The sequence below is a fragment of the Gopherus flavomarginatus genome, chromosome 4 (assembly GCF_025201925.1).
Source record: "Gopherus flavomarginatus isolate rGopFla2 chromosome 4, rGopFla2.mat.asm, whole genome shotgun sequence".
NCBI lineage: Eukaryota > Metazoa > Chordata > Testudines > Testudinidae > Gopherus > Gopherus flavomarginatus.
In genome coordinates this window covers 120,445,516-120,469,005 of record NC_066620.1, presented here as the reverse complement: position 1 = coordinate 120,469,005, position 23,490 = coordinate 120,445,516, and the positions used below count along the sequence as shown (strand labels likewise).

General features: G+C 43.4%; 1 protein-coding gene across 3 annotated transcripts in view; it reads left to right on the top strand.

The window, feature by feature from the left end:
• Positions 1-23,490, top strand: part of NCOA7 (nuclear receptor coactivator 7) — a 159,885-nt gene that overhangs the window by 46,242 nt on the left and 90,153 nt on the right. For all 3 annotated transcript variants that reach the window (XM_050949522.1, XM_050949520.1, XM_050949521.1), the window contains exon 2: positions 4,305-4,434. In XM_050949522.1, coding sequence (XP_050805479.1) covers positions 4,385-4,434 — 50 coding nt within the window. In that variant the 5' untranslated portion in view covers positions 4,305-4,384. The remainder of the gene's footprint in view (positions 1-4,304; positions 4,435-23,490) is intronic.

Here is a 23,490-nt window from a genome sequence, read left to right as displayed (position 1 = left end):
CCCATCTTTTGGAAAGTTCATTTTAGTAGGAAATAATACTGAACCTGAAATATCTATAAAGACAAATTCAACTCTGTCATACCTGTGTTTTTGAGCGTGGGCCATGCTGGCAGTATTTGGGAATATGAGTATTTTTCTCCCTAATAAAAATACTATCTTTGGACCTCCATAGAAGCTTCATGATCCAATCTTTATCTGTAGTACAGAAAAGGTTACTACAAGAGGTGGATTTTTAAATATCTGTCCTAACCTAAATTAATCTCTTTTCTGACAGTATTGGAGGGACACTATCCATGAAAAATATGGAGTTTCTTTATTTAATAAAAGTTATAAAAATTTATTAAAAAATTTTCAGATGTTTTTAAATTTCAAGTAAAAATTTGTATTATTTAGCACTAAATATTCCCCTTTAGTGTTTGTAACCAAAGCATTGCAGCATTGAACTAGTGCATGAGAACCAGAAATGGAAGCTTTTCTTTCCCAACTATTACTTTTTGGTAGTAATTACTGTAGATTGTTATGTGGTCATGATGGGAGATGGTCCATGAGATGCTATCGCTGTTGTGATGTGATCCGTGCTATTAAAACGTTTCAGAACCTCTCGCCTAGTTAGTTTTCCTTGTTCAAGTGAAACACTAAAACTCTGGACGTAAATGGTGAAAACTAAATTGGATTTTTTAAAAATATGCATTTTAATATCTGTTTCTATAGTAATATCAAGAAGAAATTTTTTTAACTACAAATTTTAACCTTACAACATACCTTTAAGATGCATTAATATTTTGTCTGGAATTACTCAAATTTCTTTCAGAGAAAGTGAGCTAAGATTTAAAACTAAACAAAACAATAGAATAAGAAATTAAACAATGTGAAGTCAGTTATATGTGAACTTTCACTGATCGGGGCAATTCTTAACAATGTTTGAGATGAGCTCATTATTTCCCTCTCAGTACAATAAGACAAAAAAGAACAGACACTTTACTTCTCTTTTAAGAATTCCTCAATTTTATCTGAATGCCCTCACTTCACTTCCACATTATATATTATGTTCCCATTTTCTGGGTAGTTCATTTATCCTGAATAGAATACTGCACTTCTATTGTATTTAGTCTTGATTTTGAAGTTGCCCGAAGGGATAGATTCTGCTGCTTTTGTTTGTGTTGTATGGAGCTGAAATGGGAAGCAAATTGTAGCCTGTGGACTTGCATTCTCATGCGTAGCTTTGCTATGTGACACTCTGCACAGAATGTTTTTGGTTTTACTGCCTGATGTGTGGTCAAAGTTAGAGAAGAGGAATAGGCTCCTTCTGCACTTGAACTTCTTGAAATTTACTGGATAGGTGGCACTTGAACTCCAAGTGCAGGCTTTTGACTCCAAATATAGCACAAGCAAAAAAAGTGACTGTTATTGCCTTACATTTAAACATCTAAGTATTGAGGACTTGGTTCTGAAAGCTGTTCAGGGCCTTCCAAAGCGGCTGGATGTAAGGGTGCTCCTAATTTTTCAGGAGACACTCAGCATCTTGCATAATTGGGCCCTAAGTATCTGGGACAGAATGGCATGTTATGGTGTTTTTCCTATGCTACTGTCACATAGACCCTCCTAGTATCCTAGTGAAGACTTTGCATCATTTTAGTTTGCAGAGCACTTGATTGGGATTTTCCAGCATTTTTTAAAATGGTAAATCTGTCTAATCTATCTAATTCAATTTAGGGTTTATAATGATTCCTGTTAGCAGACTGCAGTGATGACCGCTGCATAAGATAACTGTATAGAAAGAAGATTTTAATTTGGAATATGTTCAGTTAACCACAAAGAGTTTGTGAGAATAGAAAGTGCATTTTGATGCAGTACATGTTGAGGAACATGGGCTGATGATGTTCAGTGCTCATCATATGGGGATGGGAAAATTATTCCAATTTTTTTGATAGAATATAATATTACACACTACCAAATTTCTTCTTTGGTATTTCAGTCAAGTTGACCTCTTTTAGATGCCTACTAGTTTGAGGAGTGTGATTTTAATGCAGAAACAAAACTGGTGGGAATAGATTATGCTAAGGGGTAAATTTTCTGTTGCTTGCATGGGAGATCATTTGTATGTCTCCCATCACTAAGGCCAATGATGGATTCTCCATCTCTTGGTAGAAGATGTGCTTTAGCTATAAACCCAAGTTATTGGGCTCAATGCAGGAGTAACTGGATGATATTCTACGGCCTGTGTTATACTGGAAATCAGACTACTTAGGTGATCTAATGGTACCTTCTGGCCTTAAAATCTAATCTAGTGTGCAGGAAAGTTACTCCCAATTAAATTACTACTTCCATCTATGTATGTGTGTGTGCAAAAGTGAGCATATGTCCATCAGAATAGCCTCTTGGAAAAGAGTTGCTCCAGAGATGCTTTGGATGGGATTTTCAAAAGCGCATGGCATTAGCCTATCATTGACTTCAGCGGGAGCAGTGTTAGACCAGTGCTGAGTAGCAGTGTAGGCCTCCCCCCATATCTAATAGCTTAGTGATTAGGGCACTCAGTTTTGATGCAGGAGACCCAGGTTCACTTTCGAAGTCCGGAGCAGGGATTTAAAACCAGGTCTCCCATGTCACCAGGGAATGCCCTAACCTCCAAGCTATTTGTTGGCTAGTCTGGGATAGGTGTCTCTGAACCTCTTTCATAGAAGCGGTTCCATTTTGTGTAAATAATTAAATATTCATTGACTCTATAGCCTGGCAGTTAGGGGGCGGGGAGGACACCTGTGTTTGAGTCCCTGCTCCAATTAATATTTTGCCCAGCTCTAGTGCAGAACCCATTTGAAAATCCTACTCTCTGGCTTAAAAGTTCCTTGGTCCTGCATTGTGTAAAGAAGCTGTGATCCAATGCATAATGCAATAAACAGATATCTAGCCAAAACTGATATGTTAATCTGCAATAGTTTAAAACTTTTGATGTTACTTTGACCTTCTTCAGGTATATTTTTCATTTCTCATATAGCCCAGAAAAGTCACTGGTTCCTTGTTCAAGGTGGCTACAATTCATCTGCAAGCAGCATACAGGTTGAAACTCTCTAATCCGTCACTCCCTAGTCCGGCAACATCCATAGTCCGGCATAGGTGCTGATTCCATGGGTGTTCCAGGTCTGGAGCACCCATGGGGAAAAATCAGTGAATGCAGAGCATCCACCGGTGCCAAGATCTCCCCTCTGCCACTCTCCCCCTGTGCCTCTTGTGCGCAGGTGACCCCAACGCCTCCTCCTTCCTCCCAGCGCTTCCGGAGCGCCGTGAACAGCTGATTTGTGGCATTCAAGCTCTGGGAGGGAGGGAGGGAGAGGACCTGGGGTTAGTGGCTAGGACCCCGGGCGAGGGGCTGGCGGCTGGGATCTGGGGCCGACATTGGAGCCCCCAGGCAGGGGGCAGGTGGCTGGGAGCCTGGGTGGCAGTGGGGCCCCTGGGCGGGGGGCTACGTTGGGCGTAAAGCCTGGGGGTGCTGCAGCACCTCCCATACCCCTACTTCCCACTCCTATGGAGACCCACTGGAACCTGCATTGACTTCCCGTGGTTCAGCAAATTCTTTGGTTCAGCTCCGGTCAGGTCCCGAGGATGCTGGACTAGAGAGGTTCAACCTGTACCATCGTTATCTGTGATTTTCTGTATTTCTGTATTAATGAGGAATGAAAAACAATACCTGTGCTGTTAAAGAGAAAAGAGATTGCTTTTTACTATTTCAAGCTGAATTGTCAGTGGGTACCTACTCAAACTTTCCGGTTTGTTGATTTTGTCAGCATTTTTCAGTAAATGCAATTTAAATTATAATTTCAGGTTTTGCTTCTCATATTATAGGATTTCTAGGCAGTTTGGGATCATTAGGGTCATAACTGGGAAACAAAAGGCAGGTGGGCTTTTTTGGTATATACAACCAATTTACAGATCTGTAAAGGATAAAATATTTACAGGCTGTTAAGACATTGTCACAGCACTTTGAATTAATCCCTGTAGTATGCCACTGTAAATTATGTCACTGATTTTCATATCAAATTCTCTTCAGATTCCCTCTGATTCTCCCTCAGAAAAAAAAAGAAAAAAACAAATCTCAGATATGATTTTTCTGTAGTGACTCGCCCAATCATATTCGTAGTCTTGTGTTTTTGGTACAATAGGTCTGTATCATGTGACGTGTTTTCACTGGTTAAAGTTTACTGCCATTTGTCATGGGGCTATGTGTGTTATCTCCGCACTGTAAATTGCTGCAGAAGTTATTGACATTTTGATTTATGAACTTCCTTTTTGTTTTTAAATGATAAATACAGGGAACTATACATGGGTATGAGGCACTGCGAAAAAGAGAAACACACCCCAAACACTCACCTGGCACTTTTCATTGTATACCATGGAGACTAAGGAGGAGAAGAAGGAGCGGAGACAAGGCTATTTTGCCCGGTAAGTGTGCATTAGTATTTCAGTGCTGATAAAAATGTACCTGTGGACTTTGCCATTGGTAATAGGCTTGTGTTTCACATTTTAAAATTATAATCTAGTACATTATGAATCCACGGTGCATCAGTGGGAGCTGGATTTCTATCTGCATTTTCCCCTTGAGTTTGAGTAATGATTTGTTGTCCTTTTCCTGCTGTTTCTCGGTAATGGAGGCAGTGCTGCAATACCAGTTACAAATGTTACTTACGGTACAGAGCTGTTACTGAACTTAGTTGCAATATTCTCTGAATCGCATATCAGCACCTTGCCTGGCTGCTGTTTAAGGTGAACTGGATAAACCTGCAATGACTGTAAATCTGCAACACAACAGAAGTTTGTTAGCTTCAGATTCCTAAAGAGACAATGATTCAGCAGTACATTCTCATAGTGGGAAGGTTGGTAAATTATGGGAGACCATCACCCTAATAATTTGAAAGATGAGATGATGTTCTATGCTAATACTTATAAACTACCCTAGTAGTTGGATTAGATTACTATTTATAAAGACAGCATTATATTTTTGCCAACTACTTTTATTATCTGGGAGCCATGGCATGTGATTTTTAAGGATAAAAATGAGTTGCTGGGAAATTAATTCTTTGTTAATATAATAAACATTTTATAAATAGTCATCCATGATGAGCTGTATGGGAGAAAAAGTGCCAAAGTTCAGTTAGAAAAAGTCTTCACTCTGCTTTCAAACAGAGATATAAAAATAGCTGCTGTAACATTACTGGGAAGGAAAATACACCACAAAGGTGCCTTTCCAGCTTCCCTCTCCAGTCTGTACTTAATTATTGTTAGGGTTGGAAGGATTAGATTGTTATCAGTAAATGTCTGTTTCACTGTACAGAAACTGATCAACAAATATTTCTGTCAATAATAATCAAAATTTACCGATAGGCATAGTAAGAAAAATGCTAATAAGAAAATTCATACTAGAGCTTGATTTAGGGATATTTACCGTGTATATTTTGACATTGGCTGTTGACAGTTTGTGTTTTAATGTCTGTAAAGTTTTACCTTTTTGAATCTCAGCATCTACTGACATTAAATAATTATTGTCTGACCTCTCCTGATAATTTCCCGCAACTCTGAAAATTTAAATGGATAAAAATCAGGAACAAATGCTTAAATACACAATTCTGCGCAACTTTAAATTAATAAAAATAAAAAAATACTTAAAAGAAACATTGACATTATCTGTTGAAATTATAAAAAAATAAAAATCAAATTCTGCCAAGCCTAATTGTTGTTAACCAACTGCACCAAAACTGTGGTAGGTGTTTTGTGGACTTCTAGTAAAGTAGGTCCCCTCCCTAATAACAGGAGTGGGAAAAAGGGTGTAAGAATGTAGACGTAATAGTAATGTGGAAGTTCATAGTAGTGATAATTTGAGAGCTTCAACTTTGAAAAGTATCTAAGTGGTGACTATGGCAGTAGTTCTCTTCTTCCTCTCCCAAAGTCTGGAACTACTCTCAGGACCCCTTAAATTAATGAAGGCTTTGTGTGTTCCACATGCCACAATCCTCTTTGTTTGCAAGAGGCAGTGATTGTTAGGGTAATAGTTACACTAGCTTCTGTTCTCCCAAATCCTGGTTGATGCATGGGACGGCTGTGGAGGGAGTTACAAGTTCCATTCCTCTACTGAGAGGAATGGTGACACTGAGGAGAACTTGGAGAAGATTGACAAGAAATGGCAGTTGTAAGTTCTCTACAGAAAGAAATAGCCTAAATTGACTGGGGACATGGTGTAAACTAATCTGAAATAAGCCACTCTTCAACCAAAATAAGAGAGTCCCCACAGGGGTTTTTAAACTAGGATAAGGATGAAAATGATTTGGGGTTCATTAGGCACGGAAGAAGGCTGTGCGCACTGCTTCCATCCACAGATGCCGCCCCCTTAGCTCTCATTGGCTGCAGCTCTCAGCCAATGGGAGTTGTGGAGCTAGCACTAAAGGCAGGGCGAGGTCAGCGCGCAGAGCTGCCTGCTGCACCGCCACCTAGGAGCAGCCAGGACAGGTAACTGCTTGCGGGGAGCTGCCCCAGGTGAGTGACCCTTGGATCTGGCATACCCTCTCATGCCCCAAACCCCCTCCTGCACCCAAACTCCCTCCGAGAGCCCGCGCATCACATTGCTTCCCATGCCCCAACCCCCTGCTGGCCCCGCACCAACTGGACTATAAATTGGAATTTCAATGAAGATCAGAAATGCTGGTTTATAGAGCTTTCCGGTCAGGGCCAGCTCCAGGGGTTTTGCTGCCCCAAACAGCAAAAAAAAAAAAAAAAAAAAAAAAAGCAGCCATCGCAATCTGCTGCAATTCAGCGGGAGGTCCTTCGCTCCGAGCAGGAGTGAGCGACCCTCCGCCGAATTGCCGCTGAATACCTAAAAGTGCCGCCCTGCTCTGGAGTGGCTGCCCCAAGCACCTGCTTGATAAGCTGGTGCCCGGAGCCGGCCCTGTTTCCGGTTGGTGAAGTGCCAGATAAAACAGCTTTTACTGTATTAGAAAACATGCCTTATAGTTAAGGCTGCAATTTTGTCATGGAGGATGCGGAAGTTATGGAATCCGTGATTTCCAAAGATCTCCGTGACTTCAGCCCTGGTGGCTGGGAGCTTAAGGATTTCACTGCCTCCCACAGGGCAGGGAGCTGTGAGATGCCCCTGCTGCCTGAGGCAGCTGGCCCCCAATCTCTGAGCAGCCATGAGGGTACCCCACAGCTTCCACCCACTGTGGACAGGAGGGGTACCCACAGCACCTGGCCGCTGCGGGTGACAGGTACCTCGCAGGCAACAGGGGGACCCCCATGATCCCCAGCCATGGTGGCGACAGTGGCAGGGTGATCCTTGCAGCTCCCCGCCACTGGGGATGGGGGAGGGGGACTCTGCAGCTCTCCGCCACCACGGGGGAACGGGAGGACCTGGAGCTCTAACTCCTTATGGGTAATGGAGGCCCAGAGCACTCAGCCACCCCAGAGCTGCCCAGCCCCTTCCCATTTTATCATGGATATTTTTAGTCAAAGTCAGGGACAGGTCAGGGGCTTCCATGAATTTTTCTTAATTGCCCGTGACCTGTCCCTGACATTGACTAAAAATATCCATGATAAAATCTTAGCCTTACTTATAGTGATAGATTAAAGGAGCTCAGTCAGCTTTAGTTTAACAAAGAAAAGGTTAAAGGGTGACTTGATCACAGTCAATACGTGCATGGGGAACAAAATATTTGATAAAGTGCTCATCAGTCTACCAGAGAAAGGTATAACACAATCCAGTGGCTGAAAGTTGAAACTAGACAAATTCGGACTGGAAGTAAGGTGATCATTTTTAACAGTGAGGGTAATTAACCATTAGAAGAATTTACCAAGGGTCATGGTGGATTCTCTGTCACTGGTAATTTTAAAATCAAGTTTAGATGTTTTTCTAAAAGATTTGCTTAATTCAAAAGGAATTATTTTGGGGAAATTCTGTGGCCCGTGTTATCCAGATTAGATTATTACAATGGTCCCTTCTGGCCTTGGAATCTATGAATCTGTAAGTAAAGAAAGAGTTGATTATTTAGATAGTTCTGTTTTATAATAGTATCCAACAGTGTAATTAAAATATTTGAGAAATATTAAATCAGTGGTTAGATTTTCATATTCATCCTCTAGCATTAACACCTTTTCTTGGAAAAACTCAGAAACTGACTGTATAGAATGCATCTACACAGGTATATCAAGCTTGGGTATTTTTTATCATCTGTTTGTCCTCAGTCTTTTATGTGTTTTCAGAAGGGAAAGTTTCCACATGTTGTTAAGGCATAGTGACTAGGTGGTTTATCCTTGCAGTATGAATAGTCTCAAAGCCAACATATAGCAGAAGTTGGAATTTATAAATTACTTTGGGGGAAATATTGTCTTTTATCAGCTTACTTATATAATGAAAATGTTTTCGCTTATGTTGCAGGGATGTAAGTGTTAGCTCAGCATCCTGCTGTTTAGACTATAAACAGTATTATATTTTAGTCCCATTGTCGTGACCAATGGCATGTATGCCAAAGAAGCTTCATTCTCAAAAAAATAACTACAGATATACACCTCTACCTCGATATAACACTGTCCTTGGGAGCCAAAAAATCTTACCGCATTATAGGTGAAACCGTGTTATATTGAACTTGCTTTGATCCACCGGAGTGCGCAGCCCCCTCTTTCCCCCCGAGCGCTGCTTTACCACGTTATATCCAAATTCGTGTTACATTGGGTGTCGTTGTATCGAGGTAGCGGTGTGTAACTGGTTCAGATTTATGAATATTTATAACCCATGTAATCTGCCCTATAACTAAAGATTTCTCCATGTAGTGGTGGATAAAGCTCTGGATGCTAAGGGCAGGTCTACACTTGACAGGCTTCTTCTTTCAGCGTAGGTACACCACCTCCCCAAGAGGCGGTAGCTATGTGATTTAGTGCTGTCTAAACCGGAGGTTAAGTCAGTTTAAATGGAACACTCAGGGGTGTGGATTTTTCAAACCTCTGAGCAATGTAGTTATGCCAACCTGATTTCCTAGTGTAGACCTGGCCTAAGAGATACCATAAAGGAACTTCTGGGACTTAGACCTTTATGATATGGGGAGCAGAAATGTCAATGATTGTAGCTGGTTTTCTGCCTGCTAGCATGCCTTATAGCAATACATCTCTCCAGAGCTTTTATGTAACTATATTAAGTTTTATATAACTTTTTAGGGTGTTTTTTTTAATGAAATCTAATTTTAATATTTTGATTCCCTTGCACAATGGCTTTAGCTTTCAGACATTGAAGAATGTCTATAACTGCACAAACAGTATAAGAAATTCTTAGATTTTTGTTAGGGGCTTTGCTAAACTGAGAAGATCCTCTAGTGTGGATAGGTGGTATCTGCAGTTCATTGCTCACTTCATGCTGCTGTTGCATTTATTAAGAATAGCTTTTATTGTATGTGTAAATCTGAAAAGTGTGACAGTTTGCAGTTATCTAATTACTGCATAAAAAAATCTGTTATGGAAGTAGATATGGAATGTGAAGGTTTTAGGAGGTATTGAGGCAGCACTTAGCTTGGGAACTGTGTCCTTGTGATTTCTGAACTATAGGTGACGTTTTACATTACCAGCATGGAGCTCTTTGTATTTCTGTGATATCCTTTATGTAAGACAGGATAAGAGTATGTATAAGAACTACCTAAACACTAGTTGTGCAATCATCACAGGACAATGTTCCCAACATACATGTTTTTCTTCAGGGCAGACCAAGCAACAACAGTGATTTGTGCAGTCTTAGTGAGTTTATACTGATATCTGTGCTTTCACTGAGTAGGTTTCAGAGTAGCAGCCGTGTTAATCTGTATCCGCAAAAGAACAGGAGTACTTGTGGAACCTTAGAGACTAACAAATGTATTTATTCATATGAGTAGGTACCTTATAAGAGTGCAGAACAAATATTGTTACCAGATGCGGGGATAGTGGGAGTATTTATTTAGGTCATTTGGGCCATTTTCTGGAAGAGAGGAGCTTCTCCGTGCTGTATGTCTAGTCACCATGCACAGTGAGAGAGGAGTGAAGGAAGAGAGACCAGGGAATAGTCCGCCTTAGTACAGAGATTTTAGCAAAGGGAAGAAGGAAGAAAGTTAAAATGAAGAGTATTTTGAATTCTGTTGGGGCACCATTATAAACATACAGAGTAAAAAGTGTGTGATTACTTAATTTCAAAACATACTGTGGTACATTAGATATTTCATAGCTGATTTTCACAAATTGTTTATCCTGAAAAATATGTGAAGTACTAACTTGTTATGCAGTAAGTGTACAATGACCTTCTATTTGCCTTTGTAAGGTGGACCTTTGGTGACTTTTATCTGTCTTTAAAAAGAAAGCATTAGAAAAAACCGAACTTGTCCCTCCTTTAATGTGTAAACAGTGTGCATAATGCAGCTTTGATGCAGAAGTCTGTACTGTTCTGATAAGAGTTGGTGGTATTGTAGTCATAATATATTATGTCTTCATTTTCCTGCACCATAGGAAGGGTCTTGGAGCTGACCCTGGAGATCTCTTAAGGTTGTGTAATATTGCACAATTTAACTGATCCTGTCATTGGGATAGTTAAATAGCAGTACATCTTAGTGACCCTCAGGAAAATAAGGGAGGACACCGGAAAACAATAGGGCAAGACCTGTTTTGATTCCTCAGTTTTAGGCTCTTTCTGTACTTTGCAGAATCTAAGATTTTAATTTTAAAATACTACAGTTTCATTTTTTCAGTTTTGAAAATAGCCTTCCCAGTGTACTATTGTCCTGTTAACTTCACCTTACAGAAAACTAGGTGCAGCCAAATTACAGTAGGGAACTCCACAAACAACTCTGTTGACCTCCATGAAATTTAAATTCAAGATGAAGCTGTTTAAATCTTAGCATTGAGAAATGCAATTTAATAAACAAGCATTTAGTAGTACAGAGTTGTGGTAGGGATGTGGGGGGGTTTTTTTGGCTTGTTTCTTCTGTTTTTTGTTGTTAGCTTCTCATTCAATCAAATATTTTGCGAAGCCACAATTTACCTAACAATATTTGCAGTGGCATACAAGCTTTGGTAGTGCTATGATGACAACCTAATAAGAAGAGGCATGAAGAATGAATTGTAAACCAAGCCAAATCACCAAATCATGTATATCCTTTACTGCTCTTTGTGATATATAAAATCAACATACAGTTCTATGTTTGATTTTTCTTCACACGTTAGAATGATCAGGTCCTGACTTCCCGTTTTTTTCCTGGAGGACTTTGCAAACTTTAGGAGGACTGTGAATGTGACATTGCAGAACCCTAAAACTTGAGCTGCAGCTTCTCTGGCCAAGGGCGGCTCCAGGCACCAGCACGGCAAGTGCGTGCCTGGGGTGGCAAGCCACTGGGAGTGCTCTGGCGGTCGTTGCGAGGGCGGCAGGCAGGTTGCCTTCGGCGGCATGCCTGCGGAGGGTCTGCTGGTCCCACGGCTTCGGCGGTCCTCCCGCAAGTGTGCCGCTGAATCCGCGGGACCAGGGACCTCCCACAGGCAAGCCGCCGAAGGCAGCCTGCCTGGTGTGCTTGAGGCGGCAAAATACCTAGAGCCGCCCCTGCCCTGGCGTTCAATTGAAAGGGGATAGTGGTGGTGGTGGTGGGGGGAATGTTGACCTTAAACAAACTTTCCTGTGCTCCCACAGTAAATTAAATTAACTCAAGATCTTTATTTCCCCTCAGCTGGGGTCTTGAATCACTGCAGCTCAGGCTTCAGCCTCTGGTCGTTCCCAGTCTGCTAAAGAATGCCAAAAGAATATAGGGAAAAAGAGGGAAATCCATACCTGATTTTTTTTTAATCTAATAAAACAAACAGATAGAAAGATCTCTTATTTTGGAATAAAATCTTTAAGGCCATTTTCGCACATGATAATGGTAGGTGACCAGATAGCAACTGTGAAAAAACGGGACAGGGGGTGGGGGTAATAGGTGCCTCTATAAGAAAAAGTCCCAAAAAACAGGACTGTTCCTGACAAGCACGGCAATATGCCTGTAAATCTCACCCAACAGAGATTGCATCAAACTGGTCTGCAACAGTAAATTATGTGCATGCAAGAATAACCTGTTTTGGTAGGAAACTGAAATACTTCCTGTGGAAATGTATATCTGTTCCAAAAATATTATCCTTTGCCAGTAAATTTGCTGTCCTAAAAATTTTACACACCCTTCACTAGGGATTGCCATTGCTCCATCTAGTGTGGTATCCGGTTTCTGACAGTGGCCCATGCCAGATGTTTCAGTATAAGGCCATGGCTACACTTACAGTTCTGCAGCGCTGGTAGTTACAGCTGTGTTCGTACAGCTGTGTAGGCCAGCACTGCAGTGTGGCCACATTTGCAGCACTTGCAGCGCTGTTGGGAGTGGTGCATTGTGGGCAGCTATCCCAGCATTCAAGTGGCTGCAACGTGCTTTTCGAAAGAGAGGGGTGGGGTGGAGTGTGACAGGGAGCGTGGGGGAGACAGAGAGAATGGATTTTTGGAGCTGACACTGTTCTCAGCTCCCTGCCTTGCAAGTTCTAAGGACTGGAAGATACACAGTGCCTACCTTCAATCATTTTAAAAGTTTTGACCTTTCCCCCACCTGTCTCTTATTCACTAAATGCTAATTATGCACTCCTAAATAGCCATCAGACCACATAAACAGTTGCTCAACATTACCCCTCCCCCCTCTCTCCTCAAGCAAACAGCTTTGAACATTCCAAAGCAATTCTCCTGCCTTCGCTGGTTCGCTCGTTGGAGCAAAGAGCAGCTGTGTTTGTTTTTTAGCAAGTAGCTACGGGGAGATCGGAGTTCAGCCATTCTTCTTGTTTGTTGTGGACAGGAATTCTGGGATACCTCCTTATACCCCGGAGGCCAATAAAAGCGCTGGTGGTGTCCACGCTTGCTGACCAGCGCTGCATCACCAGTGCTGGAATTGCTACACCCGAGGCAGACCAGGTGTACAGCCAGCGCTGCAATCAGGGAGTTGCAGCGCTGGCTGTGCTTTGCAAGTGTGGCCACATCCTGAGTTGCAGCGCTGTAACCCCCTCACCAGCGCTGCAACTCTCCAGTGTAGCCAAGCCCTAAGACTTAAAACTCCTGTTTTTGCATTGCATGAACAATTATGCAGTAGCATGCCCAGGGAGGAAGGTATTTCTTTCCCCTTAGCCCCCACAGCCACTAATTAGTGGTTGGCTAACGTCTTAAAATTTGACTGTTATATTTGTATAATTATGAATGATTAAAATAATAATAATAAAGACCCTACATTAGGAAATGCTTAAGCATGTACTTACATTTAAGCATGTGATTAAATCCCATTGATGCAATAGGATTTAGGAATATGCTGTAGGATCTTGAAGCTGCACTATTGAAGTTAGTGACAGTTTTGCCCTTGAATTGGATAGGAGAGAATCACCCAAAGGGCTTGTCTACACAAACATTTAGTTCATGGCAAGCTGGAGTATAAGTCTACCCCACACAATACTTGCGTGGTGTCTGCTGCTGCACAACAACAGTTCCCTGGTATGCTTTAATCCAGGGGTCGGCAACCTGTGGCACGCATGCCAAAGATGGCACGCAAATCAATTTTTAATGGCACGCGGCTGCCTGCTGGGACTCTGCATGCCATTAAAAATCCTCCCGACGCGGCAAGCCGTGGGATCCGTGGTCCCGGGCCGGAGCGCTGGCCAAGTGCAGCAAGCCGCCGGCCCCTGCCCCACCTTCCCTCAGAGCCCTGTTGCCGCACGTGCAGCGCTCTAGGGGCTGGGGCTGTGCGCTCCCACGGGGCAGACTTGGAGAGGTAAAGACGCTCCCCGCTCATCCGGAACCCTGCTGTTGCATGCACATCTCTCTGAAGGGTGGGGTGGGGCTGGGCTGCACACGGGGCGGCGGCGGCAGGGCTCCGGATGAATGAGGAGCCTCATGGTAAGGGGGCTGGGGGGGGGTTGGGTAAGGGGTGGGGGCAGTCAGGGGACAGGGAGCAGGGTGGGTTGGATGTAGGGGTGGGATCCCGGGGGGGGTGGTTAGGGATGGGGACAGTTAGGGAGCAGGGGGGGGTTGGATGTGGCATGGGAGTCCTGGGGTCTGTTTGGGGGGTGGATGGGGTCAGGGTAGTCAGGGAACAGGGAGCAAGGAGGGTCCTGGGGGAGCAGTCACCCAGCCCTCTGCCCTGAGCCCTGACCTGCCCCCCCCCCACTCAGTCCTCTGCCCTGAGCCCTGCACCCCCACACCCTCCCCCCACGCCCCTGCCCTGAGCCCTGTACCACCTGGCCCTCTGTTGACTCCTTCACACACACACCCCCATAACCCCAGCCCTGACTCTGGCACCCCTACACATACCCAGCCCCCCTACATCCCATGTACCCCACACATCCCCACCCCCACCCTGAGCACCAAACAGGAGTCACATTCCTACCTGAACCCCTCGCACCAAATGGGAGCTGCCCAGGTAAGTGCCCCCACACTCAAACCTCCTGTCCCAACCCTGAGCCTCCTCTTTCATTCTAGCTCCTGGCCAGACCCTTCACCCCCAGCCCTGTGCTCAGTGCACTCCCACCTTCAGCTCAGTGCAGAGAGAGGAAGAGAATGGGCCAGAACCAGGGAGAAGGTAGGTACCCACTGTATGTGGCAGGGCCGGGACCTCAGACCGGCAGCGGGCTGAGCGGGTCCAGCAGCCGGGATCCTGGCTGGCAGGAGCCAGAGGATGGAACCCCTGAGCGGCAGTGGGCTGAGCCGCTCAGCCCACAGCCAGTCTGGGGTCCCTGCTGCTGGCCCTGAACAGCCCGCTGCTGGTCTGGGATTCTGGCTGCCAGACCCTTCCCGGCTGGGGTCCCCACCGCAGGCCCCACTCAGCCCACTGCTAGCCTAAGTGAACAGAACCCCAGACCAGCAGTGGGCTGAGTGGGCTGGTGGCATAAGATCAACATTTTAATTTAATTTTAAATGAAGCTTCTTAAACATTTTGAAAACCTTGTTTATTTTACAATACTGTCGCAGCCCTAAGCCTATGCTCAAACACGGCGTTTGTTTGGCCAATTGTCGGTCAAAAGGTCACATTGGTACCATGTGCAACACCATAGTGCGGTGTGCTACATTATAGTGCCATGTGCATTTTCCCACTCTTTTTGCCTGATCACCTAGGGGTCACGCTAGTGCCTTGTGCAAAAATACCAGCGTGCCGTGTGCATAAGGGTAGTGTGCCGTGTGCAGATCCTGTTTACGTGGAGGGCTCCAGCTCGGAACCTGGAAGGTGAAGGAGCTAGGGACCAATCAGATGCTGACATGAGTAAGAGCCTTCAAATAAAACCATGTCTTGGACCAAAATCTGCAGGAGTATCCGCATGTTAGCTGGAAGGCCTGATCACTCTTTCAGCCAGAAGGGTCTCCTGCGGATTTAGCTGGCTCGGGTCGTGTCGTTACAGTTTATTTCCCGCCAGTTCGTCATGCCCTTGGTGTCTGTGCTGCTGGTCAGCTGCACCAGAAGTGAGGTATATGCATTCTAATTGCTGTAAATACTCTGTCTGCTTAGCTTCTTCCTTTTTCCCCTCTTTTACTTAGTACCAAGTTATGTATATAGTATATGAAAGTTAAATTGTTGTATTGATGTATTTTACAATATTTGGTTCATGTATATAGTTTACTCAGTTTGGTATCTGCTCTTATTTCTGGTGAGCAGTTAATCACAGATCATGTGGTTTCCTGTTGTTGGTTGTAAATAGATTGTTTCAAGTTGTGTAAATATTCTCATTCTAATAGTATTGTTAGTTGGTAAAAGCGCTCCTCGCCAGCCCAAGTTGCAACTCATTCCCCATTAATAAAAAACCACTTGGTTTTGAATTACAATCTCTTACATTTTGATTTTCCTCACTCGATGAAAAACTTACTCGAACCTGCATTGGTCTCAGACAAATACAACACTAGTTTGTTATATTATATATAGACTTGTAGAGAGAGACCTTCTAAAAAACATTAAAATGTATTACTGGCATGTGAAACCTTAAATTAGAGTGAATAAATGAAGACTCGGCACACCACTTCTGAGAGGTTGCCGACCCCTGCTTTAATCTATTCCTGTTTTTAAGCAGGAGACATTAAAGTGCAGTAGGGAACTTTTAGCATGTGGCAGCAGCATCCACACCGGCACTTAGTGCATGGCAGGCTAATGTGGGATAGAGTTACACCCCAGCTTGCAAGTGTGGGATAGATTTACACCCCAGAAAGCCTTAAATTAATATTAGCCTTCTGGGTGCCCCAGTGTGTCGTGTGTTTGTCTATTTAGATTGCAAACACAGAGATTGTCTCTTTCAAGAGGGAAAATGGGACACCCCACGGGCCAGCCCGAGGCCTCCCATAGTCCCCCACCGCCCCCTGTGCGGCTGGCCAGAGCCCTCCCTGCCTCCTACCTGTGTGGGACCAGCCTGAGGTCCCCCTTCCCCCGCGGGTTTGGTCCAAGCCCCCCCCAGCGCGGGGCCGTCCTGATGCCCCCCTATTGCTCGCCCAACCATAGGGCAGGCCTGAGCAAGCCGTTCTCCCAAGCCATCCCTCCTGTGTGGGGCTGGTGTTGCTGCTTGGCACTCCTGCCCCATACGTTTTCCGCACCCTGCTAGGGGTCGCACCCCACTGCAAATGGGACAAATGTCCAGTTTTGCCAGAAAAGTCAGGACAGCTGGGACAGGGCTTAAAAACGGGACTTATAGTCACTCTACTTCTAAAGAACCAAGCTCACTTGGCACCTTAACAATACCTAAATGTTTGCTTTCTTATCCATTCTGGTAGTTGGGTGGGTTTTCTTCTTTAGGCTGGAATTTGGAGCACACCCAGTCACCAGGGGCGACTCTAGGTATTTTGCCGCCTCAAGCACGGCAGGCAGGCTGCCTTCCGCGGCTTGTCTGCGGGGGGTCCCCGGTCCTGCGGATTCAGCGGCATGTCTGCGGGAGGTCCGCCGAAACCGCAGGACCAGCGGACCCTCCGCAGGCATGCTGCCGAAGGCACCCTGCCTGCCGCCCTCGCGGCGACCGGCAGAGCACCCCCCATGGCTTGCTGCCGCAGGCATGCACTTGGCATGCTGGTGTAGAACTGATAAATGAAATTGTTTTCAATTGTTAACTTCTGTTCACCATTCACTACACTTGCCTGCACTGTAACTTCTGTTCCATATTGTAATTCAAACCCCATTTTAAAACACTCACTCCATTTTGTAAAAGCTTCCTCCAACCTTCATTTTTGCAAACCCTGCTGTAATCTTATTAGTTTAGTTTAGATGTGTGAATGAGGTATGTATGAATGGTGGAATCAACCTCCAGCCCCAGCCTGTCCTGATGAGATAAAGTTCAAATACCAACGGCTGAAGACCTAGACAACAGCCCTAAACAAAAGTAAGAAGCATCCACCCTAAAAAGAAAAGGACAACAGAACAACAGAAGGAAGATCAAAGCCAGGTCCAAGGCTGAAAGTCACACCTGCAATTGATGGGTGATCAATCTAAACCCAGAGGCAGCGTGACACAGCAAAACCTAGACTTTGAATCCAAACTAAAAGCCTATAAAAAAGAAGGGTGAGATGAGAGACTCTGGGTAACATTCTGCTGCCAACATGGAAGAACATCGGTGCCTGCCCAACAGAGATCCAGCTCAGCCTTGTGCCCAGCTTTCCTGGCCAGTTAGCTGCCACAAGCTACGAACCCAAGCTGCAAAATCAAGCCATGAACTTAAGCTATCTTCAGGACTGGTAACTATGCAGCAGCTGCAGAACACCTGATGAATGTGGGTGTGTGTGTGTGTATAGGTATTAGGTATAATGTGAATGTGTGTGTGTGTGTGTGTATAGGTAATAGGTATAATGTGTATGGATAAGAATTAAGATATTAGTTATTAGTCATAAATTGTTATCATAATAAATGTGGCATCTTTGTCTTGTCCCCTTTAATAAGATCCTGCTGGTTTTTACTGGTCTAGTATAATCGGTATAACACTGGTGCCTGGAGCCGCCCCTGCCAGTCATTGTCCAAATGAAAACATTTTTTTAAAATAAGATTAAAAAATAAATACAAGACTTTTTAGTGCAACTTGCTTGTAACAGGTATTTGCATAAAATGGCTTTGATTACTTAACTCATATGTTAATGATATTAAATCACAACACTTCTGACTAATTTTGAAAATTTCTCAGATTTTTGTGTGTGTCCAATATGGTTATTAAAAGTAGCAGTTTTTCATTCTTTCTAAACAAAATATGGGTTGCTTATCACATCTCAACTTGTTTCAGAATGAGCAACGTTTTTGTTACCATGGGTAGCTTTCATAGTATTAATGCTGCCAAAAGCACAGCTAGACAACCCTAATAAGATTTCTACAAAATGCAGAATATGGTTCTGATCCTGCAAATGGTTACGCGTGTGAGTAATTTATGCAGGAAAGGAAAGCATATATATATTATGTACTAGTGCAGAACACTGCCACTGCTATGGCCCTATTTTCTTCCTGCTTTTTCAGAGGTGGTCAAAACAAATTTAATTGTGACATATTTTCTTGGAAAATTGTTTTTTTCCCAGAATGAATGTTTGCCTAGAAAATTTTAATGTCAAGTGACATTTTTATGATTTCTTTTTAGGTGAAAAGCTGGTGACAGTTTTAGGTTTTTATGTCAAAAATCAGAAAAGACATAATAGCATAACACCACCAAATATTTAAGACCCACTACTATCATAGGCTTCATGATAATAGTGAGTCTTAAATATTTGGTGGTATTATGCTAAATAACAAATATGGCAGTTTCCCGCATATCCTCGGAAAAACTTATTACACTGAATTAAAATATATTTGGAGTCCTCTGTATTAAATGCAAAGTTTATGTATTATTGTGGATTGTGGACTGGGATTGCATGCAACCTCTCTAGCAGGGGCGATGGGGTGGAGGGAGTAAGGCCTAAAAGTTCAAAGAACTATATTAAAAATGTACCAGACAAAAATGGACTTTTGGAACAATAAGTGTTAAGTGAATTTCCTGTAAAATAACTTTAAAAAGACTAAATTTTTTTCCCACCTTTTGGTTATGCAAAATCTCAACCTTTTTAAAATTTATGCCCTAAGGAAAGGGTCTTTGTCTGCTAATTACCTGCTATCAAAGGTAACAATCAATAGCCATATAAAGAAACTGGCTACTCTGCTAGCCTGTGTTCTGGTTCTAAATCCAAGACCCTTACAAACTTGTAGCCATGGGGAAAACCTAGTTGTGGGTTTTAAAGAACTAACAGCTACCACATCCTGAGGCTGGAGCTGGGACAACCTCTGATAAGATTTTTAGCATGCGTATAGGTTCTTTTGTTGTTTTAATATGTTTCACCTTAAAAATAAATGTGCTTGTTTATAAAGAGCTGTGTGGTAACTTATAACTGTGGGCAACATCCTCGGCACAGTCTCTGGAAAGAAAGCAAAGAGCAGGCACTAGCCTTTTAGGAAGTCTGGCCTCCTGGAAACTGTACAATCTGGAAAAACAGTAAGAAGGAAAAGACATGGGTCTCCACCCAAGAGAGGTGACGCTGGCTAAGCAGCCAGGAGCCTAAAATGGGTGCCTTTGGTGGACCACGATGGGAGAATGCAGGAGCAGTTGGCCTGAAGTGTGACACTAGTGTCTAGAGCAGCATTTCTCAAATGCATGGCCGCTGCCACGGGCTTTTCTTGTGGCCACAGCAAGGTAAACAGAAAAGGTGTGTCAACACTGCAGTTGGGAGGTATGACTCCCAGCTATGGTAGATGTATATGCATTAGCTCTGCTTGTGCTCATGTGATGAAAATATCAATATGCTCGTAGTAGCATGCGAGGTGACTTGGGCTAGCTGCCCAAGTCCATCCCATCTGAGGTCCTATGTGTGTACTTAGAGGTGCCTAGTCTGAGCTTCTGTCTGTGCCACTGTAGCCACTCAATGATTTTTAGCGTGCTAGCTGGAGCATAGCTAGCGCATGTATGTCTACGCAAGCTGGGAATCACACACCGCCAGCTGCTATGTACACATAGCCAAAAGTTGGGTTATCTTATAAGTTTCCAAATAGATTGTTAGAGTTTTTATACATATACTGAGTTTTTAGGTTCTTCAGTCTTAGGGCTTGTCTACATCAGAAAGTTGCAGCGCTGGTGAGGGAGTTACAGCGCTGCAACTTTGAAGGTGTACACATCTGCAGGGCACCACCAGCGCTGCAACTCCCTGTTTGCAGCGCTGGCCGTACTCCCGTTTTGTCTCGGGTGTAGAGGATCCAGCGCTGGTGATCCAGCGCTGGTAATCCAATGTAGACACTTACCAGCGCTTTTCTTGACCTCCGTGGAAGGAGGAAGCCTCTGGTAATCAAGCTGGTCTCCTTTCCCGGTTTGCTCTCTCGTTCCTGGAGCCCAGAGCAAGCAGGTCTCCTTCCCTGCGGTTTGCTGGGTGGCTCCGGGAACGAGAGAGCAAACCGCGGCGAAGCGGGTCTCCTTTCCCGGTTTGCTCTCTCGTTCCCAGAGCCCAGAGCAAGCGGGTCTCCTTCCCTGCGGTTTGCTGGGTGGCTCCGGGAACGCGAGAGCAAACCGCGGCGAAGCGGGTCTCCTTTCCCGGTTTGCTCTCTCGTTCCCGGAGCCCAGAGCAAGCAGGTCTCCTTCCCTGCGGTTTGCTGGGTGGCTCCGGGAACGAGAGAGCAAACCGCGGCGAAGCGGGTCTCCTTTCCCGGTTTGCTCTCTCGTTCCCGGAGCCCAGAGCAAGCAGGTCTCCTTCCCTGCGGTTTGCTGGGTGGCTCCGGGAACGCGAGAGCAAACCGCGGCGAAGCGGGTCTCCTTTCCCGGTTTGCTCTCGCGTTCCCGGAACCCCCCTTGAAGCCGCCCAACAGCGCTGCAGTGTGGCCACATCTAACACCACTTGCAGCGCTGGTTGCTGTAAGTGTGGCCACTCTGCAGCGCTGGCCCTATACAGCTGTACTAATACAGCTGTAACAACCAGCGCTGCAAAACTTTAGATGTAGACATGGCCTTACTAAAGTAATAATTAGGAGCTCTTATACATCTTTTTTCAGTTCATAGCTCTCAAAGCTCTTTCCAAAGGAGGGTAAATATCCGTAGCACCATTTCACAGATGTGGAAACTGAAGTCCAGAGGTGCAGTGACTTGATCAGTCATAACTGAGGTATCATGAGTGCAGTGCCATATCCATTGGATCATGCTGCCTTTTTGATGATGATGATGAGTGACTGTGTGAAATCTGAATCTGCTGTTTACTTAGGCGTGGAAGGATTAGATTTTTATTGATAAATGTCGATGTTTACATTACACACACAAACTGATAAGGTCTTTCCATAGATGATAATCAAAATGTACAGATAGGCAAAGTAAGAAAAATAGTGCTTGAGAACTTATTAGTATTTGATTTAAGGATATTTGCTTTGTGTATTTTGACATGTGATGTTGACAATTTGTATTTTAATGGTTATAAAGCTTGAAAATTTTGAATCTGTGTCTACTCTTATTAAATAATTATTTTCTGACACCCTTGTTGTCTGACATCTTCCCAATTCCATGCAACTGTAAACATTTAAATGTATAAATATCAAAAAAGCTTAAAAACAAACAGGATCCATCAAAATAATAAAAAAAAAATCAAATTATGTGAAGACTGTTTCTGTAGATTAGTCATTAATTTCCACTAAAGAGGAGGGAATTTCCTATAATGACCTATGCTGCTAATGTATTCTTACATAGTTAGTGTATTTTGTCATTTTAATAGATAATTGAGTTTGTTTAATTGAATTACAATAAGGTTTGTTTTGAAAATTGAAAGAGCTAGTAGAGATTATCGTTATAGATGTGTTTCAGTGGTAGTTGAACATGTTCATTATTTTAAATAAAGTACAAAATAGTGTGCTGGCCCCCAGGTTTGCCTTGAGTCAGTTTAAGCATAGGGATACCAAGCTTCTTGACTTTTCTGTTTCTGCTGCAGGATGTGTAACAGTGTGGGCACTTGTTGCCATTTCAGAGAGCTCTTTTCCTGCAGGGTGGCTGATACATGGATTTATGAAGACATTTCATCCAAGATGAATTGTTTGCACCAGTTTTGATCGGAAAAGAAAGATTGCTGGCTCTGCAATGGAAGTCTGGAGCAAGGCGTGATGCTTTGGCAAAGCATCTGACTTCCCTTAGCTTTGCAAGCAGCTATAATTTATTTAGCTTGAAATCACTTATTCATCAGATTACATCAGATCCAATGAGAGGGTAGCTGTGCCCAGAGCTGATTGAGCTGCAGTGGCACTGAGCTGAATGGAGGGGAGATGTTCTGCAGGCTGGAGTGGAAAGCCTGGGAAATGTCTGTCTAGTGAAATCTAATGTAGGCTTCTAATAGAATAATTCTGTGCAATATATTTGGATAGTGTAAAGTTTATGAGGGACTCCTCTTAGAGAGGAGAATTAACATTAATATTGTGGTGAGGTGAGATTAATATAGTTAGGATGAGTATTCTTTTAATTATATTGTTGTGAGATGATACAAAATAATTAAGATAATATTCTTATTATAGTAATCTCATGTCTCCATGTGTGGGCACAAACAGATAAAGATCCTTTTAAAGTGATTTTAAATGCCTATTGGCTTAATTAAAAAAAAAACAAAACACCTTACTGCTGTAAGTGACCCCATCTGTGGAGCATAATGTGCATGTGCCACAGGATGTTGCGCTGATCGTATACCAGTTGCCAAGGAAACTTTTACAGGACGCACATTGTGAAACTGTTCCCAATGGGAAAAGGATGTCCATTAAAAGTGACATGAAGAGGGAAGGTTTGTGTGATTTACTAAGAGCTGTGTTAAAATTGTAAGCTGACACTATAAATATCAAGGTTTTTTTCTGGTTCCACTTGTGGGCTAGGGGCTCTGCAGGGACATGTGAGATCTTGGCCTAGCAGCACTCAGTCTGCCAACAGACAGCCTATATCAGGGGTCGGCAACCTTTCAGAAGTGTATGCTGAGTCTTCATTTATTCACTCTAATTTAAGGTTTCACGTGCCAGTAATACATTTTAATGTTTGTAGAAGGTCTCTTTCTATAAGTCTATAATATATAACTAAACTATGGTTGTGTATAAAGTAAATCAAGTTTTAAAAATGGTTAAGAAGCTTAATTTAAAATTAAATTAAAATGCAGAGCTCCCCGGACCAGTGGCCTGGACCCGGGCAGTGTGAGTACCACTGAAAATCAGCTCATGTGCTGCCTTCAGCACATGTGCCATAGATTGCCTACCCCTGGCCTATATAGTAAGTTGGAGTGAGTTGTGCCTCTTTGTTTTCTCTCTCTCTGATTTTGATTACTGTGTGTTATTGTTCTGGATTCTACTAATAAAAGTAATATTACATTGCAGCCTTCCAGCAAGAATATTTGAAGTTTTTTTTAATCCTGCTTTGCTGTATCTGTGCTGGGGAACAAAGCAGTTTGTGCCTAATTTTTCTTTCCATATCTGTTTGAGGGCTTAAAGGGAGATTTGTTTC